Source organism: Gymnogyps californianus, chromosome 1, assembly GCF_018139145.2.
Source record: "Gymnogyps californianus isolate 813 chromosome 1, ASM1813914v2, whole genome shotgun sequence".
Classification (NCBI taxonomy): Eukaryota; Metazoa; Chordata; class Aves; order Accipitriformes; family Cathartidae; genus Gymnogyps; species Gymnogyps californianus.
This window is the reverse complement of record NC_059471.1, coordinates 33,086,097-33,110,694: the sequence shown is the minus strand read 5'-3', so window position 1 is coordinate 33,110,694 and position 24,598 is coordinate 33,086,097. Positions and strand designations below refer to the sequence as shown.

At 40.4% G+C, this 24,598-nt stretch overlaps 1 protein-coding gene across 1 annotated transcript in view; it reads right to left on the bottom strand.

Moving 5' to 3' along the window:
• The window catches only part of ENOX1 (ecto-NOX disulfide-thiol exchanger 1), a 371,798-nt gene that overhangs the window by 28,936 nt on the left and 318,264 nt on the right, over window positions 1-24,598 (bottom strand). Inside the window, exons 12-13 of the mRNA XM_050897187.1 lie at window positions 16,174-16,358; window positions 624-731 (exon numbers count right to left, since the gene is read on the bottom strand). Of these exons, the coding sequence (XP_050753144.1) occupies window positions 624-731; window positions 16,174-16,358 (293 nt within the window). The remainder of the gene's footprint in view (window positions 1-623; window positions 732-16,173; window positions 16,359-24,598) is intronic.

The following is a 24,598-nucleotide window of genomic DNA, read 5'->3' as shown; positions in this document are numbered from 1 at the left end:
TTTTCTTTTTGCTGTGTAACTATCCATCTTACCATGCTTATAAAACAATATTATCAAATATACTTCTCACTCACTTTGATACTTAGTATCAAAGGAGGTGTGATAATCAGATTTACAGATGTTTACTTCTCACTGCTTAAATAAGTGCATCGATAACTACTTTTTTAATGCCATTATGATGAAGTTTTTTGTATACTCATATCTGCATGAATAACACAGGGGATGCCAAGCTCTTTTTTTTCAATACTAGTCTTAAAAGAAAGAGCCGTTTTGTTTCAGGTATATTTAACTCTCCCAACATGTTTTTTTAATTCAGAGCAAAAGCATACATCACAGATATCTATGTAGAGTAACGTAAGAAGAATTCTTACTCAGGACATGGAATTCAATATTGGATAGTATAAAATAACGGTCCCTTTTCACTCTGTTTTCATAAACTCTGTGTTAGCCTCAGCTGCATTCACAAATGCTAATCAGAGCAGATACACAGGCCACATAAGGTAATGTCTTGCTCACAGCCTATTCTGTGGTCAGACTCCTATGGATTTTGGAGGTGAAGCCCTGAGTCCTCTGTCCCCTTAGCATGCCTAAGCCAGCATTTCTCTCCCACCAGAAACACTCACCTGTTCCTGCAGGACTTTAAGCATTGCTTGTGTATGTGTTTGCTCTTCCTTGGCTTGCTCCAGTTCAGATTTTTTGTTATTTAATTCTTCCTGTATGCTCAGCAATTGCTGCACAAACAAAAGAAGTTTCTGGTTAGCATCGTCTGGATCCAAAGCAGTTTTAAATCCTCAGTTTGATAAATCCTCGTTTCAAACAATGCTTTGCAGTCTGCTCCTACATTTATTATTGTTGCATAATCTGCTGTGTCTAAATGGACCAGAGGTAAATCAGAGGTAAATTATTTTCATCTGCATCTCCTTCGGCAGCAGTGCTGCACAAGTAATGCATCTGTTAATGTGTGTTAAGCTATTTGTTACATTAAAGTAGAAACTCCTGGTACAGTATATCACCCACAGAGCGACTGTCACATTCATCTGAACCAAAATCTTATTTGTAGATGTATATGCAGTGGTTTTAATAACACTAGGGTAAACACTACGGTACATAAATAATTTAAAAGCACAGTCCTTTAATATAATTAGTCATTGGCCCACAGCCATTTTCATTCTATGCAAAGCAATATTCTGGAAAGCTTTCACACTGAGTTGCCAAGAAGACAAAAGCTTTCCTTTTTTTCCCTTGTGCTGTGATATTTTATTAGATCAGGAAGACTGACGCCCTACAATCAATATATCGGCCAGGAAGACTGCTGATCTGAACTGTCAAAACAAAAAGCTATGACCAAAACCTATTTTTATGAAGAGAATTCTGGGATGTAGGGACATATTTAAAAGCCCACATCACCTGGTCTTGGCTAGCTTCAGGTTCTGCATAGATTTATTGTGACTGTCAAGAGCAGGTCAGTAGATTTAATTAATTCTGAAATAATTATATATTTTTGTATTGATGTGATGAGTGTTAGACACTGCTGAAGAGCAAGAGGAGACAAACACTAGATTAAAAAGGAGTTTATGGTGCTTTCCCTTAGTGATCAAGAAAGGAAACTATGATTTGCTGGGGCAACATATTGCTTGTAAGCACACTCCTTTTTAAGGACTACTTGAATGAGGAATTGCTTTGCTAACTTGCGTTACTGATCTAACATGTATCTAAGCATCTAAAGCTTAGTTTAAGCTTGTGCTTAGGACTGGTAACTCTGACTCAAACCGATGTTGCAGGTGTTCAGCATCTTCATAAGTTACAGATAGCAAACCTAGAAATAGTCTGTGGCCTTTTTCCACTGCACTGGAAGTCCCAGGCATCAAAGGACTTGGCGCCAGTATTGTTTTCAGAGCTGCTTGGAAACAGATGACATTTCAGGGACTGGTGGAGTTATTGGTAGTGTATTTCTGTTGTAAATGAACACCAGTATGATGGATTAATTCAGCCACTGAAGTAAAAATACATGTGGGTATATGTCTGATTATATCTCACACACTCTACAGTCCAGCTGGGTTAGCTTTTTGACAGATCTTGCCACCTGGGCTGCTCCCTGGGAGCCTTCAAGAGATATTCAGGTATGTGTATTCACTCTACCACAGCACAAGAGCATTTCAAATCTCAAGATTTTACATGAAATAACAAGGTCTGTTCCACTGAGCCTCTTGCCCAACCAATTTTTGTGTGGGAAGCTCTACTTTGGCATTTCCTGACCAGGGATGGATTGCCACCTCAGGCCCGTGTTCATCTTGCCTGTTGGGTACTACTCCCTACATTTTCAGAAGATGATACACTGAATTTGTGTATACTGTCATATGTCACACACTGATACCCATGCAGGTCCTTAGCACAGTTATAGCTTTCCAGACACTTCATAACTTTTTAGCCCAGAAGGGACCATTTGGTCACCTCATGTAACCTCCTGTTATTACAGACCGTTAAGCTTCACCCAGGATAGCTCTAGCCGATGTCTGCAATTTAGAAAGAAGGGATGCCAATCCTCAGAAGAGAAGCAGAGCATACAAGACACCAGAAAGATAGCATAAGCCCTTTCAAGGGTCAGTAGCTGAGACACCTGAGGTTTGGTAAGCAGATGTGTCACCTAATAGGGGCTGGTGAAATGTCCTCTCCTTCCCAGCTGCAACCTGTTTGATCTTACACATCTGAACGTGGCAAGGGTTGTTAAGAGAAAGGAGTCTTTGCCCCCCATCTCAGAGTCTTCTCTGAGCAGTTATGTCTCACCAGTGTGGCCAGCCTCTGATGATTCAAAGGGAGGAGCCAAAATCAACGAAATGATCCTCACACAAAGCCAGGAATGCATCTAGCCAATGATGTACTGGGGGAGGGAAGCCCTTCTTTTCATCTCCAGGGAATCAGCTGAAACCGTGAAGCATGGGATTTGATTATTGTCATTGTCTCAGTGTGGTGCTACAAGTACTAGGGAGTCTGAGGAGAACCTTACAAGAGATCTTGTTTGCTCCACAGCCTCTGAAGGAAGAGAATAGTGATGCATATCCGAGGAGAACATCACCACCATCCAGACTGCACCTTCATCCTGGTTCAGAGATTTTACTCCAGCTTCTGGGAGAAACCCTAGAGCCCGTCCTTCTGAACAATATAAGCTCCCATCTGGAAGATCCCAAGTGAGTTTTCAGTACATCTCTGCCCCCGGAAAGCCTTTTCACTACTGAATGACTGTTACAAATGGGAAATCAAATTTCACTTATGGGTTGAACTTGTTACACTTCCGCCAGAACTGAAATCTCCTTCCCCATCCTACCCACCCCCTCCCCATGGTTCTTCCATGGCCAAGTTTTACATACCGCAGATCAGCTCACAAACTTCCACTGTTTTATTTTCACATCTCCCACTGTGATCTCCCACTGTGATCTAGTCTAATTATATCCCTCTTCCTTTGATCCTGACTTTTTCTGTTTTATGTTTGAGGCAATTTTTCCAAAACTGTCCGAGCATGGGAGGAAGTGGTGTGGAAGACACTCTCTGAGAGCACGAGAGAGAGATGCTCCCTGCTCTGCACCTTTGTACTTGGGTCTGGACCAGCCAGGAACAGGAATCCCAGGAAAATATCCAACTTGCTCAGTTTCCGTGGGGTAAGAGAGTGTGCATTCTGGTTGCAGCATGAGCTGCAAAGCACTTGATACCAGATAAAACCTTCCAGCAGTCTCAATGGTTAAACTGTCAACTACTGCAGGCTCACTGTGTGTGCATAGGCTCATATTTTCAAAGACAGCAAATGGGTCCTATTTTCACAAGGGTGGAAAACAGAGTATCTGTAACTAAGGTACTGTACTCCCAGTCACACATAAGGTTTTTCATTCACAGAACTGGGACCTTCCCATCCAACACCCAAAGACGTCAGAATTGTTTAAACCTTGTAGCCATTCCCTGGGGGTTTAACCTTCTTTCTTTTTCTCTCCCTCATCTTTATCTCAAAAAGCTGCAGAACCTGCTAATTTTGCATGGGTCAGGTTCTGAGATTCCTTTTTCCTGAGTGGTTGATGCCGCCAGCAAGAAGTTGTAACAAGGAGTTATACCTGCCAAACAGCATATTTTTCCCTTCTAGTCTCATTTTGGAAAATGAAGAAATAGATTTGACTGAAAAAAATATCAGTCTAAGACAGACGAACAGGGTGAAAAATTTCAGCACAAACACGTGATGTTTGGCAAAATTAGAAGCAAATCGGAAGAGGATCTCATACTGGCAGGAATGAGGCAAGTTTCATAATAGTGACTGCTGTCATGCCTGCTTATAAACAGACAGCCTTCCCATAAAGATTGTAATGAACGATGCCAAGATGATGGTATTTAATTATTCAGAATTATTTTGTTTTTCACATAAATGTGCCTATTAAAAATTGATCCTATAGATATTTCTTCTGCCCTTCAGATTGCTTTCAAGTATACACCACAATCAATTAAAATAAAAAATTGTTCTTGGTTTTAATGTTTGTGCTGTCTGATACTGTTCCACCTATTTTGCCATCTCATCCAGCCTTTCTGCCAGAGCTTCCCCCCGTGCCCACCCACCTATGCAGCATTTGCTACCCCACTTCCCACCTGTTGTATCCTGCTGGCTTGTCTCACAGCTACTGCCAGCACAGCTACCAAAGTGTCCCTTCCTTCAATCTTGTCTCACCTCTCTGGCCATTTCCTTTAAGCCCTGATGTCCCCAGCTTTGTGGCACATCCATGGCATTCAGACAGCAGTTCCCCAGTTTCCTCAGGCAAAGGAGTGACTTCTTGGTTACACAGCCAGGAAATACCTGGCTCATTCTTCTGTTGTCTTCCAGTGGTCCTCAATGTGCAATTCTTTGGTCTCTGAGGGTCCCCTGCAAGTTATGCAAGGGTTTTTCCCTGAGCCAAAATCCCAGTGTCAGGAAGCAGAAAAGCATCTCACGGTGCTCATTGCAGCTCTGAGGATCCTGGAGAGAGACACTTGAACAGCCTTAGAGCTCCACCAGCACCAGTCTGGAAGCTCAGCTGGTCTACGTACAACCAAAACCGTTTGTCACCATGGCTGCCAGGTTGACCCTAAGAGATGAAGCTGTGTAGTAGGTCCAGATCAGACTGGTAGATGTCACTGATATCCTCTTACTGGCATTTCCAGAGAGGAGACGGGAAAGGAGAAAGAATTAACCTACGGGTTGTCTCTCCAGAGATCAATCAATGCATTTGAGACAAAAAAATGCAAGACAGATTGCTTGTTTCCAGTGGCAGCTCTGGAGCTGCTCTGTATAGAAATGGTAAATATCACTCTCCAGTGTTAAGCTTCCTTCATTCATGAGGACCAAATCCTCCCTGTACGTAAGCAGGTAGCTAATTTCTTTATATGGAGGGGAAGGGTGTTTTATTTTGTTTTTTTCACACATTCCCACCTCCAATGCTGAATCTCTGTCAGAGACAGTTCAGTACCGCCCATATTGCGTAGATCTCAAAAGTGCAGACAGAAAATTACCATCTTAAACCAATCTTCGCAGCTTCTGAAACATTAAATATAGATGGCATTATTGAAGCCAGCTGAATTACTCAGACTGTGTACAATGCGGTGCCAGTGTGGCCGAGAATGCTAACAACCATACAACACACAGTGCCTCGAAATATATGAGAAGCCCTAAAGGGAAAGTAATAGCTTGCTGTTGTGTACCACTGTGCAACCATGAAATACTCCTTCTCTTTCCTCTCCTCCTCCCTGCCCACAGTTCTTCATTGCTCCCCAAAAGGCCGTGTTACATGTGTACATTTAAATATAAATTATGGACATATCTAGAAGTGTGGTCACACACCGAGCCTAGCAGGACAGAGAAGGGTCTCAGAAGGAAAGCATGGTTTCCAGCATGAAACCATCAACTTAGCATGCTAAGAAAAGGGAGGCAGATCAGAAGAGACCACAGGGCCTGAGGCTGTACTTAAGATACTGTAAGGCTGACAGAATAATGAAACAGGAAAACCAGCATTTGCCACAAGTTTAGCAGTTATACTGCTGAATGGTCCTGCCCCTGCTATTTTGGTTATGGTTTTCTCTACGGCTGCTTGAAATGAAGTATGAAAAGGTTACAAAGACGTTAAGGAAAGGGAAGTGAAGAAGAGCAGACAAAAGAACATCTCTGAGGTGGGAGCGCTGACTTTGATCATAGGTTGTGCAGGCAGTTTCAGCAAACCCAGCCTGTTCAGCCACGGGAAGGAGGCAGGGACGCTCTCTCCCATTTCTGGAGTAGCTGCAGAGCGTCCAGAAAAGATCTGTGGCAAATTCTTCTGAAATGAGTATATCAGCCAAAGAAGGATGGTCTTAAACAGCCTAACTAAGCCAACTCAGTTGAATGGCCATCTTAGACACCTAGTGAACTCAGGCAAACTGAATTCTCCTATCGATATAATATTTGGGGGCAGCATCTTACTCTCCACTTACTACCTATAGGGAATATATCCCTATACAGGAAAAATGGGGAGATCTGATTTACTAGGTGCCTAAAATCAAGGCAAAACTTATGTGCCTCAAATAGGCAGGCCCTATCCCAACCAAGGCTACCTTTTTCAGTCCCAATGAAGCCAAGGCTTGCACACTAAACAGTAACTCTGGGAAGCAGTTCTCACTTGTGCAAAAGTGCAGCCCTTTTCCCTAAACTACACTAGAATCAGAGATCTAAAAAGTATGAAATCACAGGCATTGAAAGGACTGCACAGTTCACCTAAAAATTAAAACACTCATTTATGTTAGCAATTTCTGAGGTTTTATTCTCTTTTTTCCTGCCGAGTAAAACCTTGCTGTGTCTTTTCTAACTTTATTTTATAGAAAGAAAAAGAAGTTAAAGTTTGCCAAATGGAAAGGGACAAAAATCAGCAAGCAAAATAAGTGTTTCAAAATTCTTAGAAGCTGTTCACAAATACAGAGGGGAAGGACGGTAAATATTTCTTTTCAGAATCCTCCTTAGGTAGAAGGAAAAGAAATAATGAATCAAAATGAAATCTCAGGTACACAACCAATTGCAAAATAAAAATACAAATACCTCTCCCAGTACTACCATGGACCGTCTGGAAGAGTGTTTTTCTCTTTTTGTAAGACAGACAAGATTTCATATCACAAATGGCCAGCACATGGCAGGCTTGAATAATGAGAAAGTGACTTCCCAGCTGAGCAAATATGCATTAATAACAAGACACTGATGAGGCCAGACAAATCACCAAGGAAACAGGAGAATGTGAAAGACAAGTGAAAGAAGCTTTAGAAATGAGCCCTCAAGGAAGTTAGCCATGTTGCAGTCATAAGGGCAACATACGTGCCATCCTAATGTATGACAAGGCATTATTAAAATAGAAAGTATGACTGTGGATTTTTTTAAGAGAGTAAAAAGAAACACAGTGTAGCAGCGCAATGTTTCTTATCCCTCCCACCTCTCAGGGACTGCCTGTCTCATAGGAACTACGCGGATGGCATTATTTGGATGGATCATGGGGTTTGCAATGACAAGAGTCCAAGCCCTGACCCCCCTGCCCTGGGCTGGTGAAGAGCTGCACGTGGATCAACAACCCAGCTCCTGCTTGTTGGGCATCCACCTGCGAAGTGAGTTTTCCAGGCTCTCTGGCCAGAGGCAAAGACCATGCTGAACATGTTAGTTCCTCAGGTTAACCACCTCAGAGGGGGCCGGGGAGCTGGACACACACTGGATGCCTGAGTGCGTATGGTGGCACTACTGAAGAACTCTGTCCAGCTGCTTCCTTAGGGAGATGTTGACCATGCTCCCCTCCCCTTGCTATTAGATTGACTGCAGAGGTTCTACAGCTTTACAGCACTGAGAGCAGGAGCAGGCAGGACTGAACCCTAGAAATATGCCAAATGAGAAACAGATGGACACAGACACACTGAAACTACTTAAAGGGAGGTTACAGAGAAGATGGAGTCAGGCTTTTCTTGGATAAGGGCTGAGGCTGAATAGACACATATTCAACAAGGAACATTTCTATTACATATAAGGAAAATACTCCACAGTAAGGGTGGCCAACCACTTGAACAAGGGCTCAGAGAAGCTGTGGACTCTTCATCCTTGGAGGTACTGAGAACATAGGTGGACAAGGGCCTGAGCAAAACTGAGACAACTCCAGAGCTGCTCCTGCTTTGAGCAGAGGGATGGTGTACATGACCTCCAGATGTACCTTCTGACTTATGTTCTTCCATGATTCTAAAGAATACCTACTAGCTATCAGATAATTAGCTCTCAAGTTCTTTTGTTTCTATGAGGCATAGTAATTCAGCCATCCTAACTACAAGAGGCAGTGTTAGGGGTTGGACAGCAGATGAAAGGAGAACATGGATGGTGCAATGAATGGCTTAAGAGCCAGTCTACAGCTTTCCTTTGCCAAGTAATTTTTAAGTATATTTCTTTCTCCTCAAGAAAGACAAGTTCTCTTCCATCAGCTATGGACTTTTGCAGCAAATGAGGAAAAGACTCAAGTCCTTAGGAACCTTGCAGAATCAATCCCTCCTCTCAGAAGTTAAATTCTCCCAATTTACTAATAGATACTTACTGCTAGCATCAAGGATCCCTCTCAGATCTGACTTTCACAGCAGATTACACAAGGTCTTTGATTTTGATTGTGGTCTGTGGAGGGGACAAGTCTGATCAAAGCCCATTGCACCTCATCAATAAAGCTTCCTCCTACCTTTGCTAAATGAGGTGATTGGCATGTTACATAGCCCTTGACTTTACTGGCAATAGGTGAGTGGACAGGTGGGCTTACAGTTTCCTCTGATCCCAATCAAAGGAAGAGGGCTGATCCCAGATGAGCGTCATGTTCCCTCTGTCCTCATATCTGCCCTACAAGGCAACTAGCCGGCACCTGGTATGACACACAGTCTAAAGAAGACATGATAATCCATTCATTGCAACCTCATCATCTCCAGCCTTTCACCTGTACCTGTCCATTGTGGATACCTCCTCACCAGGCAATGGCACTTGAACTGTATGATCCCATCTCTTCTTTCATGGGACTGCAAATGAGCATGATACAGCACGCTCTTTCTCAACAAACCAAATTAGATTTTTTAAATTTTGATTTCCTATTCAAGAAGATATATTTTATTCATTTTGAAGGAGAATAAAAAGACCGGACACATTTTAATTAGAAGAATGACATTAGGGAAGAGAATCAATTTACCCAGTGTAATTCCCATTGAAACACAATTCCTGGTAGTGGAAGCAGAGTTCCTAGTAATGACAGCATCAAACACATTTGGAAACTATGTAATCAGCAAGCCAATGCTAGTACTTAGGATCTTTTAAAGAATTCACATAAGATCACTGGACCGTAAAACTTATGATATCTGTCCTTCACCACCACTAGACTACACAAGCATGTTTATGAAGATATTAGTTGATTTCTTTCATATTTTAAATAAAATGTGTGCACCCAATTATTTCTTTCCAAAGTATTTATTCTTGCTGCCAAACTCAGTTTAGCTTTACCAGTGGCAGCAGGCAAAAAGATGCTACCCTCCACCATCTTACCACTAGAACAACTATCGAGAATATGGTGCTTACAGCATCTGTGGACCCTTATTTACACTTCCCCTAATATTGTTGAAGTGATGGTGGCAGAAGTGGAAAATTAAACACTACTTTCAATAAGGAAAGGTTGTTAAACACAGAGGAGAATCCGTTTGGCTTGTCTGAGATCTGGTAAATAATTAGGACTTAATTGCCAGCTGCTCTTTTTTTTTAATATAATCAGAAAGAGTAAGTATTTCCTGGAAGTTTGAACGTGGACAGTAGTGTATAGAGCCCTGAAAAGCACAAGGGAACAAAGATAATACTTATGGGAACATTTCCCTCTGTCCTGGGAGCAGACATATTTTGTAACCAGTTTCCAAATATCAACCATAGGGTGAAAGAAGAGACAGGCCTGGAAGTGAACATCTGGACATTGGGTCCAGTCCCTTGCACTTATCTTGTATCCATTCCCTATAAAATTATCCGTGTGGATCAATATTGCCATTACTACTCCAGTGCCACTTTTGTAGGAAAACAGAAAGATCTAACTGGAATTCATACTGCAAGAGTAGTAATAAAAAATATTTCCAACTCAATTATTCTGGTCTGTTTATTCAGGAGGTAAAACGGAAATACAAGGGGTAATGTTTTTTATCTCTTTTATTTACTCTTCTCTTTAATACTGCATTTGGAGAAGAATCAGTTTATAGTTGTGTGTAAGTACATTGGGTGGGTTATAAGCTGAATAGATGTTCGGTGAGCAAAAGGCAGGTGGATAAAAAAAGACTGCAAATCTCCTCTGCATTTAGGCTATATTAATAAATATAGCCATAACATGCTCCATCTGTTCAACAACGACGTTAATTTCAGTGCTAAACTGCTACTAGAACCTGTATATTTAAAGGTAAATGGTTGTTATAATGGTCATGGCACTCACATGCCACAAGATTCGGCAATTTTCAGACAACAGCATATGTATCTGTGACTTCTGACATTTCAGAAAGTTTGTATGTGAGAGAAAGGAATGGCTGTGACAGTTAACAACATCTGTGAAGGATCTGAGAGCTGCAGACCTAAATACCAGCGGAGGCTTATTGGAATTTAATAGGTGGTAGATTGGTTAGAAGAATGATGTGGAAAAAAAGTCTCATGATGCCCTATCCTACTAGCTGTTGAAACCTCCCGGACAGAAACGTGCTTTTCCTCCCTGCTCCCACTGAAAGAGAATGGACCATGGGAATAGTCAGTTCTTCCATTACTTGTATGAGAAAAAACTACTTTTCATATAGGATAGGAGAGGAAAGACCTGAGCAATGCCATCTTTGCTTGTAGAAAAAAATTCTGCTAGCCAGTGAGGACATCTGAAAATGGACTAGCTCTGCTTTGGTGGCTGGGAATGGTAGAAATCCAATTCATTTCAAAGGCAGCACAGTGAGGCCAATACTAGCTACCTCTGGCTTTTCTACTCAGAATGGTTACTATACATTAGAGGTATATGATCTTTCTTAAAAAGCTGAGAGATGACCCTTGTGCCATCTCACTTAGACAAAAGGGTCCTAATCTGGCTCCCAGTGACTGCACTGTGCAAGCTGTGTCCACCCCACAGTCCTCATCACCAAATATGTACCCTGGCCATCCTCCTTCGAGGGAGCAGTGAGTATAAGGAGGGAGCTGCAATGCACTCTGGCAGCTCTTCTCACCCTCCCAACCACAACAGTGAGGCATATCAGAGACCAAACTATCCTTCCCTGGATGAACACTGAAAACCTGAAATGATTGCTAGTCATCTGCCATTTATCAGAGCCCTTTAAAAAAAGGTGTATAAGTCTCAGATGCACGTGCTATTTATTTTACATGCTCAACCATTAGTAAACTGCAAAAGCTAGTCCTCAGTAGGTAAGAAATGCCAGGAGCAATGTGGCCTTTGCAGTAAGACCTCAAGTTGCATATTGAACAGCAAGGACAGGAAAGTATTGAACAGGTGATGATTAACTGTGTACTCTCTGTCTGCGGCACCGAACGGGGAAGGGTCTCTGAGGTATACGAAGCAAAATATACAGGCAGTAGTTCTGGCAATTCCTGGCTTCTGAGTGCTCAGGTTCGCAATCTGCATTGCTGTTTGAGTGAAATTGATATTGTTTGGGGAAAAAAAGAAGACAAGACGAAAGAAGACTTTCATCACGCTGCATCGGAGTGACACCCATGTGGGTCATCAACAGGGCCAGAATATGTTCAGTCTCCTGCTGAGGCGTCCCGAGCTAACAGAGCCGATGGCACCCGCAGCAGCGTATCAGCCTTTATGTCAGCCCTACGCCTACCACCCACGACTGTTCCTATTGTTCTTGCTTTCCACCCCGAGCACTAATTTTAAGAGAGGCACCCCCAGGCATCCCCTGCTCATGGAGTAACCCCATGGCTAGGCTTTAATGCATCACCGCCAACGAAGGGGAGCTTGTGCTGTCGCTGTGTGTTAGGAGCATGAACCTGAGCTCAGCTAATGAATCAGGCCCGTTAGGGGGGCAATGAGGTGCCTCTTAAATGTCCCAGATATACCCCAGCATGTGCAATAGCAGAACTGTAGGCACTTGTGTACATTTCCCAGAGAAAACATAGGTGGAAGCATGATTTAAATGGGGATTTCTGGATGACACCCTTGCCTGCAGGAGCATGAATTCAGCCCATCATGCTCAGGGAGTTGTGAGAAGAACGAACATTATCATACATTTACATGATGCAGTGAAGCACCGTGCAGAATTACCAATCTATTGGCAAATGAACCAGTTTAGGAGTCAGTACAGCTATAGAAGCATGGCCCCATACCTTGCCCAATTAAGCCTGATGAAAAGGTGGAACTAACTTGTTCAATTAGAGAGCCATGCTAAAGGAGGTGTGCTCTGTAGACTTAGGACTAACTTGAGGCCTAAAACATTGCACTGATAGCTGTGCTATGTGGGTGGTTCATGAACAACCCTGGATGACCAGTAAAAATCTAAAACTTACTTGGATATTTGCTAATGAGTGCCATCTCCTGTGCGGCAAACTGACATTTTTCAAAGGCTTGTTAACATTATAAATTTCAGACAGATTTTATAAAGGATATGGAAACCACATCATTAATTCAATAGAGCCTCACTGTCAAATTCCGAGTCCTTGTTTTAAAGCATGAAGGTGGCAAGTACATTTCCTCAAGAATTTTCTTTGGTGGACAACAAGCCAGAAAAGCATAGTTTTCACGCTTTGTTCTTGGAATAGCTGAAACATTTTGATGAGATTTTTCAAAAGAATTCTGCTTGCTACTCCACATGGAATATGCTAATCCAAATGGTTGAAATTTGGAGAAATTATATACCCACTGAAAATTGAGTCTTACAATGGCAAGCATTAAGCAACACTACCAGGTGATATTTTCTGCATTACCTATAGTCATGTTTCTGGTAAAACATTTCAGACAGAGAGACAAGATATAAAAAATTCTTACAGCTGTGCTGTGAAGTATTGTAAAAATAGTTACAACTAAAACGTCCTTCCTTGTGATCACAGACTTTGTTAGAGAATACCAAACACTGCTGGAAAAACAGAGCCATGAGAAAAGTGATCTGCTTGGTATGTGTGTTCTCATATAGAAATAAATTGAAGGCAATACCACCTATGCAGCAGTGACAAGTTAATTCAATTTCCATCTCAAAATCAGGTAAAGTGTATCTCATTTGTTACCATGGATACAAGACATTATTTCCATTTGTTTGAGATCTCACAGTGGGTATGAAATTAAACTGTGACACAGTTTTATGGAGGAAGTTGACTAAAACCCCCCTAAGTTCAATGTCATTAGTCCAAAGGATTTTCTTTTTTAGACACAATAAATAAGCAGGTTGCTACTAATGCCCATAAGGTATACTTCGTAAGGAAACATCTGTGTGATTTTGCTGATGCTACTTTGGATCAGTAGAAGTGATGGAAGAGAAAATAAGCATTCATTTCATCAGTCCTGCAAATGTGGGAAAGAATCCTGAAAAATATGCAGATGGTAGAAGTACATTAAAAATACATTGATGTTGTGTTATTTGCTTTTGTTTGGCACCAAATATGTTTACAAAAAAAATTCTGGATTCTGAAAATGTGTCCACTTTTTCTCAGATAAATCTGCTTTTCAAGCTGCAGCTCAAATCACTTGTTCTCTAGTTTTCAAAGTTAGAAGAAGAAGAGGTGTATGAAAAAGCTGGGGAGAACGAAGAGGAAAGGAGGAGGAATAAATTTTTTTAATGCTGACATATATGCAGGGTTCAGGAATTCAATGGCATTCAGTTTACCTTGTCTGAAATTAATTTTAATATATACAAAAGGATAAAAGGGAATACAGGTCTTCTTGTTAAATTATTACTACTCAAGTCCTGGCTATATGTTTAATATTTCATAGAGAGACTGATTTCCATAGATGCTGAGCACCTACTATACTGATGGATTTCAGCTAACGTTGTCATCTCTCAACATTTAGAAAACCAAGCTGAGATAAAACAGAGTCTACCTAAATCAAAGGTTTATTTCTAAATATTCATGCATGAACTGCATGAAAAGCACAAAGGTTATGGGATGTCATGACTATGGCTAATCATTGAAATCCAGAGCCATCATCCAGCTGCTTAATTGACTGATAATTTCCCACCAAATATTCTGAACTCCACCTCCCGTGCTTCTGTGTTGCTGCCCTCCTCAGCATATTGTCGGACTGGATTATCTGCAATGTCTTCTCCAGCTCCTTGGGCCATCTCTAATTATATTCCATTGGGAGTGAGTAGGTCTGACCCCGAGATGGCAAACTAGAAAAATTCAGAACCTCACAGCAAAATTGTCACAAACATAGAAACTCTCAGAGGAATAGGGACTACAGTGTCCATTGCTAGCTGAACAGAAAGATAAGTAAGTCGCTCTCTGCTATTGACTTGCATTATTAACATTTGCTTGAAGTTCAATAGAAATCTATTTATATTCTACAGACTTGATTATCCTTCATTCAGACCCCAGGTAGGAAATTATAATAATGCAAAATGAGCGTTAGGACTCTAGCATTTTGATTTACTAGTATTTTGTGCCCACTTTTCACTAATTTTAATGGAGAATTAGCACCAGACTGAAATGTAGCACAATATTTATATATGCAGTTAAATTTAATGAAGCCAGTAATATTTAAGTATCCATTTATATAAGGATAAGATCATGCATAGACCTCAAGCATATCTAAAGTATACTGAAACCTCAAATACTTCTGATTAATGACTTCCTTCCTAAGTTCGGGAAAGATTTTATTCCTGAATTGTCAATGACTTATTTTTTATTTTTCAAATATTTTGTTCAGAATCTTTCCACTATACCATAGATCACCCTAATTTTGTAAAACTCTGCAGGCTTAAAGGGGCTTATGCTCATATAAACACATGTGTAGGCTTGTCTTGTGCTCTGTTATGTGCTGTTAGGTGGGATTTGCAGACTTGTTGGATTCGACGGGTACAGTGATAGCCATGCAATTCCTAACCCAACCAGGCAGCTCATATGTAAATGAATGTCTCCTGGTTTTTGCCATAAAAAAGCAGCTTAGTACAATCTGGAAGTGGGTACAACTTGTTCCCTTCTGGAATCTAATAACCGGGAGTGATAGAGGAGTGCACGCATTGCTTCAGGGCACAGATGAAGGAGGCAAAATTAACCTCTGCAGTGACATCTCGAGAAGCTCCATTCTAGATGGGAGCCCAATCCAGTGTCGTGGTGAGCCACTGCCCTTAAGCTCTGTGATGTATCAGCTGAATACAAGTGCCTGGGCAGGAAAGATGCTATACACATGCATGTTGAATGAGGGGTGCTTATGTGTTAGTGGATGTGTCAGACAAAGCGGTGGGAGCAGTCTGGATGTGCTTGCCAAGACTTGCCCAGCACAATGTCAGGAGCATGCTAACAAATAAGGGAGAATGCTTATGATAAACCGAACCCCCCCTGCAGGGACACATTGCAGTTTCTCACTGACTGGTGTCAGAGAAAAAGCTTTGTTGCTGCACTAAACCACTTTAAAAATTGCCTGAATAAAAGGGTTACATCCATGGGTCAGCATAAATGATAAAAGCTCAGGAGATAGCATTGATGTTGCTATCCACTTGCAAGTTAGCAGGAGGGCAGTCTGGACAAGCTGGAGATGTCTCAGTCATTCTCAAACAAGAGCAGAAAAAAGACAAAGGTGAGCAGCAGAGATGCATCTAAAGATGCAGATGAATGCAAATGAAGACACCACAGAACATTGGCTATGCTACACTGGACAAACTTTCTTGAACTTCTGTGCAGAATTAGGGCCAACTGAATTGAGGAGAGCAATAGAGGATGTACCGAAGTAATTTGCTCCTAACTAGAACATGCATAAGGAGTTTTCTTGAATGATCAATGGGTTTACAGTTTATGAATTCCTAAAATGACTATCCCTAAATATGTCCCCAATTCCTTCTCCCCTTTCCCCCATCTAAAATCCGTAAGATTTTGACTGTGAAAAGAAATCAGGACCTTCATGACTAATAGTCTTGAGTACAGCACAGCCCCATGGTACCACTCTCCTAAAAGAGAAGACGTGTTCTTTTCTTCCTTAGCAATACCTGCTGCATGCCTTGCATTGTCTGCTGTAGGAACTGCAGCTGCTGGTCCTTCGTAAGGCTTTCTTCCGTTCGAAAGAGCTGCCCTTTCTCCTGTTTCAGGAGCTCCACTTCATTCCTATAAGCATCCAGCTGCCATCGAAGACTATCGTTCTCTTCCTTTAGCGCATACGCTTGGGCGGCTAGAGCTAAAAGAAAATGAAAATGTGAAGAAATCAGTAAAATGGATTGTTTCCTTACAAATACTGCAGAGGACATTGTCAGGGGAGATGACAATACAGCTGAAAGCCAGTGAGACATTTCGGAGCTGAGACAAGACCCAGCAGAGCTGAAAATGATTAGGTTCTGGCAAAGACTGTTGCTGGGAAGTTATTTCCTGGGATGGAAGGAGCCATAAAGCGACCCTGGATAATTCAAACACTACTTGCAATCTGGCTGCTAAATTTAGGCTTATATTTTAGGAAGAAACTGGCATGCAGTCCAAGGGCAAAGCACCCACCAACTTTACAACATTTTCCCAGTGATGTTACAGGAACTGATACAGCCATTTAGTATTTATACTAGTGTAGCAGCCAGATGTTCCAATCAGATCTGTGCTAAGGAATTTTGACTACGTAAAGTTGCTGGATTTAGTCCCATGAGAGAGGAAACAGAAATTCCTCTCCAATCTCACTATGAACAACTTTGTAGCAATGGTTATGAGGAACAATTTAGACGGAAAAATGATGTAATAGAGTAAAATTATATAAAATGCAAATGCTCAAAAAAAGTGTTGGCACTACAAGAACATTATTACATTAAAGGCATTGAAAGACACTTAAGTCATTTCCTTAGGAAGCTCCATTTGGCCCCCTTTCAATTTAGAATGGCATTTTTATTATCATAACTGATAGCAGGTGTTTGTGAAGAAATCGATTAGTATGCAGGGATGGAAATTACATTTGCCAAATGACTTGCACAGTCTGCAATATAAGCTAAAATTTGTATAGCAAAAGGCAGAAGGCTATAAAGCATGTTCTAGGAACATTATTTAAATAAATTATCCGAACATAAATACATATAGGGAAGTGTGGCATTCATTACTTCGGGGATGTGGTTATCATCCTGTAGAAGAACCTACTCCTGGTAGTATTTATACTTGGCAGTAGCAGTGGTCATTTGGCATAGCAAACTGCCATACTATACTATTTTCCTTCTTGGAACCTGGTAACACAACAACATTACAGAGCAGCTGTAATTAAAAAACAACAATCTACCATAGCCAATTCTATCAACATTTGGTAACTGAAGCACATAACTGATTTACATTCCTGATTAAATGATTTCAGGCATGGTATCACAGAATTCTTTCTTGCCCACCTACAACAGCAATATGGTTAAACTCCAAATTATGGGGAATTGTATATTAACTCCATTTACTGTCAGGCCTCTCTTGACTAGACCTTCTGCAGATAAAGAGTCCCCTGTTCCCCATGATAACATGATTCATCACATTTGTGAAATTATATCAGCACTTAGATAGAATGTCACAATATTTCATTACCTATAAAAATGTTTTATCTTTGGTAGGACAAATCTACCTTTTTCTCAGATAATTTTTACTAATTTTAAAATAGTACAAATGCATTATCCAAAATAAAGTAGTTAGTTACTATTCAAACACAGATATGAATTCGTTATTGTGCTTAATTTGGATATTCTACAGAATCTCTCTGGAAGATTTAGCAACAGTTACAGTATTGTTACATCAAATTAAATTGTTCTGAAAAGCATGTAATCGTCCTTCCATGACAAAATTTACCCTCAAGAAATTGCAATGATGAGTCCAATGGGCAAATAAGAGGATGAAATCCTTTTTTTGTTGTTGTTGTTGTAAGAGCCAACAAACTATAGTAAAAGAAAGGAAAAAAAAAAGAGGCCAAGCAAATAAAAACCTCAGTCTAACAAAAACTCAAGTCAAAATTAAATAGTTTGGGTTGGAAGTGGAAGGGACCTCTAAAGATCATCTAGTCCAACCCCCTTGCCATGGGCAGGAACATCTTTCACCAGATCAGGTTGCTCACAGCCCCATCCAACCTGACCTTGAACACTTCCAGGGGTGGGGCAGCTACAACTTCTCTGGGCAACCTGTGCCAGTGCCTCACCACCCTCATCGTAAAAAATGTCTTCCTTATGTCCAATCCAAACCTACCCTCTTTCAGTTTAAAACCATTGCCCCTTGTCCTATCACTACAGGCCTTGGTAAAAAGTCTCTCTGTCATTTGTATTCTCTTACTCCTACCAATTAGACTCTCCCACAATTTAAACTTTTTTTTTAAAAAATGTAATACTCAATTCTAGCCAGAAACTGCCTACCCTTCTGCTCTCTGAGAGCAGGAAAGGAGACCATCTCAAGTTTTCACAGTGGCTTGGGAGCAGTAATTCATCTGCTGTCCATCACCTAATCTAGCTCTTAAAAAACTTCTGAGAGCTGCTATATAAGTAGAGAGTGTAAGGCCTATGTACTTGTTAATCACCATCCGCACTGAAATGTGGGTTAGGACCCAGATTCAACCGAGGTTCAGGCTGCCCTACCTAGAAAGGCTGCTGTTGTGTATTTTCTGGGTCACACTACAGCCCGGTTGGAGCTCCTTCTCTTTTTTGTCCTCCTTGGTGAGTTCAGGCTATTGAGTGGGGCTAGAGACAGCACGAGAAGTCTGCTACAGGGGCAGCAAATTAGGGCAAATGGAAAGGGCTACGGCATATTACAAAAGTAAGTAACCTGTAGGTGATGAACCTATTAGGGTTTAAAAAAAAAATCCAAATGGGACAAGTCACAGTATATATAAGCAGTGAAGTTAACTGCCCATTTTTCCTGCAGAAATACAGCACAGCTTTTTTACTGCTAAAAAAATCAGAATTGCACCTCTGAATGCCATTATTTTATTTCATTATTTTAAAATTACATTTAGTATACCGTATTAAAACCTATACGACAATAATTACATTGCAGTACTACTAAGAAGTCCCATCCAAGGATGGGTGCCCTGTTATTCTAGATTGCAGACACTGGAAGACAAAAGCTGTGTTTGGAAGAGGTTACAATCTATTTTAAGGCAAAACGGAAATATCCCAAACAACCTAAAGTGAGAGAATAAGAATACAGCAGAGGTAAGTTTGTGATATTAGGCAGGATTCCCAGAGGTATACAATTTCTTATCAACATTATTATACACTCTGGTGATCTTCCTAGCCATTCACAGTAAGCAATTAAAGACAGAGTCCAAGGTAGAAATATGTCCTTAAATAAGGAGGATGCAACACATATAGCAGCAGTGTAACAGAATACTAAATTGTAACAAGCTTTTAAATGAATTAATTATAGATAAGAGTCTACAAATGATACGACATTAAATACATGTAGTTCCTCTGCTCTTTAATTTCAAGCTACTAATAGTTGGTTCCTAACATGTGTGGACAGAGTGGTTAGCAGAAAAGGACAACAAGTCAAAGAAATACATCTGGCGGACCTCAGGGGCTCCTGCTCATTCAACACTGGGTAACTGTTTTTAAACAAATCAGAAACATTCTTTGTGTTGACCTAACATAACTATAATTTTAAGATATTTATATTTTAGCGCACTAAAATTAAAATAATTCTGGATTCAGAACAATGCCTCTTTTGATTCCAAACAAAATATCTATTATATATAAAACTAATTATAATTTATTTTTAATTATATTTCATTTATAATAATTACATATAATAATATGTAATTTATTACATATTCTATAAAGAAAGGCACTTCATTGAGTACTAAATTAAAATTAGAGGAGAATTTTGGGGGAAAGGGAAGCTGCATTTTAAAAAGTAAATATTTTTCAATTTTTTACAGAAATTTTTGCTATGACTTCATTGACAGAGCTGATGAATGTAGTTTTAGTTGAAAAAAAAAATTTACTCAGCTCTTCTCAATGCTACTTGTCAAGCCATTTTAAGTTCGGTAGTTCAGATACCCATCTACAAAATCCCTCTCTAAGACATGCTAAAAAGCATCTTAGGATAAAAAGACAATGGATGCTGAAAGCATTTACAGAAGAACTACATACAAGGAAGCTATATCAAAAGAAAACTCTGACAAGAATCCCAAATAGCTGCCCATGCTGCAAGCAGAAGAAAATATTCCTACCTAAACAAACACAGCTGGAAACCATCTCAATATACGCTTTACAGCATTTTCACTGAGGGATGCAAAATGATACCTGCCAGTCTCAGAGAAGCAGCTGGAGGAAGGTTAGACATATGTAAGTGGGGGAAACCTTCACACTGATATTTTGAGGACATCTAAGAGGTTAGTGTGATTTCCTCGTGCTGAGGCAGAAGTGCTATATACAATTTGGCAACAGCCTCAGTGGCAAAATAGACTCCATGTAGTGGACCCAGGCTAGACTCAAATCAAAAAGAAAGACACTCTTTTTAAAACAAGAAGTGACTGGCCGATCAGAAATCCGCTGAAGTCTAAGGACATACTCATTGACTGATGCCTCAGAAGAAACAAACAATTGACTTTATTTTTCTAGGGCATCTATCTCAGATAGTTAGGAGCGTGCTTTCTTTATGAGTAGTACTGATCTGTACCTTTTACTTTTAGCTGGTACTTTGTGACTACATTTAACCTAATACATAATAATGCCCACTGGAGCCAATGTAGAGTAAGTCTTCACAGGTGATACAGGGTAATTGTAGTATTTTATGACTCACATCTTGTCATAGTGGTCAGGAAATAAAATGAACAGGCCACATCTCTGAATGTATCTATTTATTGAGGAAATTAGGGAGAATTCAAAATTTTCTACCTGCACTGTGCATTTCTCATTACATGATGCCTTAATAACATTACAGGTAACATTAATGGCAGACTACTAATAGGCATACCGGGGACACTCTGAGTTGAAATGCATAGGCAGTAGGTTAACTCAAGAGTCTGAGGCAATCTGGAAGTAGTATCTGAAAAACAAATGAGGAAACACTAACAACAATAACAGAAAACTGTGTAAATTCAAGAGTACAGAATTCCCTTAGGTCCTCGTAGCAGAATTTTTCCATAGATTTTTTTTCTATAGATTTTTCTATACTTGTATAGAAATAGATCATAAACTGAAAACTTCTGTGCATATTTGTCTGTCTTCAGACTTTTGGTCTAACCTCTTCAGCAGAATTTTTCAGGGTTTTGGAACTTCAGCCAATGTATCAATACAGTGACGTGAATGAAAACAGATGAAGAGCATATTCCCAAACCTTCCTGCCATCTGAGTTCTACTAATGCCATTATCCTAATTTCCTGACTTGAAAATAAGGTTTTAAATGATATAATGCTCCTTTTGATAACAGCAACAAGAAAAGCATCAAAAACTGTCAGAATGATGGCTGTTATTATGGTAATTTTTTGCATCACTCCCTTTGCAGATCATTCACAATGTCAAAAAAAGCCATCTTGCAAGGCACAGCTACTTCTTCAAAGAGTTTTCAGCTTGAGGGACTGAACAAATGTGAGGGGAGAGAAATGAGGACACAAAGTTCACAACTATAAATACAAACAATAAAAGTTATCCCTGGCCTCTCGCTAGCTTGCTTGTTTTTCAAATAGCTGAACTGTGAAGCAGTACAACCAGGGGAAAATCAGCAAGGAAAAATGTTTCTGGAGGATCTGGAAGGGCATGAGCTACGTCTTGATGCTGTAGAAAACAGTGTAATTTATACAATAATGGCATTTGTCATTCATAAAGAAGATGGTCTTAGCAGAAGTATAGCGTGGATGGTCTTAGGAGATATGTTGTGTGCTATCTTGAGAAAGGGCTTAAGTGAGGGCCAGAGAAAAGGAAATCCTGGAAGTCAAACATGAGGTCACAAGGTTTGGGTATGAATTTTGACAGAATAAAGGCAGAGGTCAGATTCTGGGAAGAGCTAGGTGGAACAAAAAGAAAATTTTGGACCTGATTTCAATATGAGAAGGAAGAGAAAAGGAAGTGTGGTAGGACTCCTGGCGGTGGCACAAGAAAGGCGGTGGCATTTTTAACAGTTACTGGGTGTAAGGAGGAAGAGTTCAAAAATGAGTAATGGGCCCAGTTTCACGTTGAATGTGAAACTGTGAGAGGATACACTGGCGTGTGCATGCTGGCATGTGTCAGGAAAGGGTGATGCTGAGATTGGGGCTGCCTTGAAGGAAAAAACTTTCAGTTTCATTGACTAGACAGGACCACTAGACCCTCATTTATTTTTACCCTATAAGGCTCTATTTAGTGCTCCAGCCCACAGGAAATTAAATTTTGTGCTACAGTCTGAGGATCCCATTGTGGTCACTCAGTGGCAGGGGGTGTGTGAGGTTGATGCTGGTGAGTGACCCACACCTTGCGGTGGGTGGGAAGGTTGGGTTTGCAGGAGGCCTGCGAGGCAGGGGGAAGGAAGGCACAGCCCTCATTGCAGACAGAAAGCTGGATGGCCTCTGAGGTGGGGGGACACACTGAGCAACTACAGAAGCGTTAATCTGTCTCCACTGCGAAGTGTCAAAGCTGACCCTCTCTCTGTATTCTCCACTAGTTATCAGCTCCTGCCAGAATGAGTTGAGGCTGTCATTATCTATAACTGCCCAGGTATAGATCCACTTGTCTCACACTTGACTTTTGTAAATCCTACCATAAAAACTGAGCTCTGAGAACAAGTTTTAGTTACACATGCTCTGTGCACAGTTCAAAGGCATTTGGGAAAGCAACTCTCTGACGGTATCTCCAAGAAGCTTTCTGGAAGAGTAAGACTAAGGTACACCTTGGTCACTTTGAGGCATCTTCTCAGCCCACTTTACAACAATGTCAGGCTCCCGAGTCCTCCGATATCTAAAGTGGTTTTGATCCATTGCCTTGAGTTCCTAGAGGACACTTTCTTTTCTTTATGGACTGTTACTAAATACCTGATCACCAGTATAAATAGTGCTCAGAAGTCAATGACGGGTGTATAGAAATATGTCTGATATTAGCAGATAAAAGCAACATTATTCCTATACTGCATTCTTTAATAAATGCCTCCTCCATTGTTGTCCCATGTTTCCACAAAAATAGACTATGTCATTTGGCTTTTTAAAAAAAAAATCCTTTGGTTAAAGCTTGAAAGCAGCTAGCTAACTGTCCTGAATAAACTCTGAAAACAGAATTAGAATGGTATAAAAATAAATAATTTGGGGCAATTACAAGCTAACCTAGCCACGAACAGTTTTTTCTTTCCCCTTTCAGACATAATGTAACCAAACAATGAAGCAATTTCCACATTTTTTTCTAATGTTAGGCACACTTGATTTGAATGTCTCAGTACCTGTAAATTTAAACTCTAAGGGCACTAATTATCCTATATGAGGAGGGGTTATTGTCATTAATGTTAGTGGGAGCTAGGGCCCACACACTGGGAGGGAGTTCTATTCTTTTACAAAACCTGCTTTATTCAGGTGCAGTTGCTTCAAAGTCCTTTCCTCACCATGCAGCCTATGTTCAATGCAGAGAAGCTCATTATACCAGTTACATTCATGATGATACCAGATGTTTAAACTGAATACTCATGAGAATTATTTTCAGGCTTCCTATTCACATAAAACTTGCTGGCAAACAATTAGTAAATGGAAGGATGCTGCCAAAAAAAAAGAACAAAAGAAAGACAGAAAAGACAGAAAAGACAGAAAGACAGAAAGGAAGAAAGGAAGAAAGGAAGGAAGAAAGGAAGGAAGGAAGGAAGAAAGAAAGAAAGAAAGAAAGAAAGAAGAAAAGTTGCACCATCATTTAACTGCAATTTTATCCATCTCATCCAGTACAGACAGATGTAACATTTGAGAAACCAAAGCATTTCTCTGAAGAGAGATTTTCTCAGTTTACAAAACTTTTTCCTGCTTAGCAAACTTCAGCAATATCACTGTTCTTTCCTAGGTTTACTACATATGTGGCTCACCAGTTATTTATGAAGGTTTATTATTTCTTGTGTAATGAAGCATATCTCTCTGCAAATAGCAAAGAAGGTGTAGGGAAAGGGAGGAGAGGTTAGAGTCCAGCTGGGCCTAATAACAAAAAGTAGCACGCAAATGCTGGCTCTGCAGTGGACTAAGAATGCCCCAGAGAGCAGTGCTGCCAACTCCTGTGGTGTTATGATGAGTCTTACGATATCTGACATTTTATTTAAAGCCCTAGAGAGATCATTAACTGAAAACCTCCGCTTTAGGTTTCTGGACTAGTGGCTTCCAGACTTTCTAGACTGTGGATCAGTACCGTCTCTCTGTATTTCACCATGCTCTCACGAACTCTGACTTTTAATTAAAAACACTAACAAGGCAATTTAATCTCACTGTTTCAGCCAGTCCTAGGAATAAAATGCAGATTACTTACTACAGTCTTACAAGTGATCATTGGCTCAGGA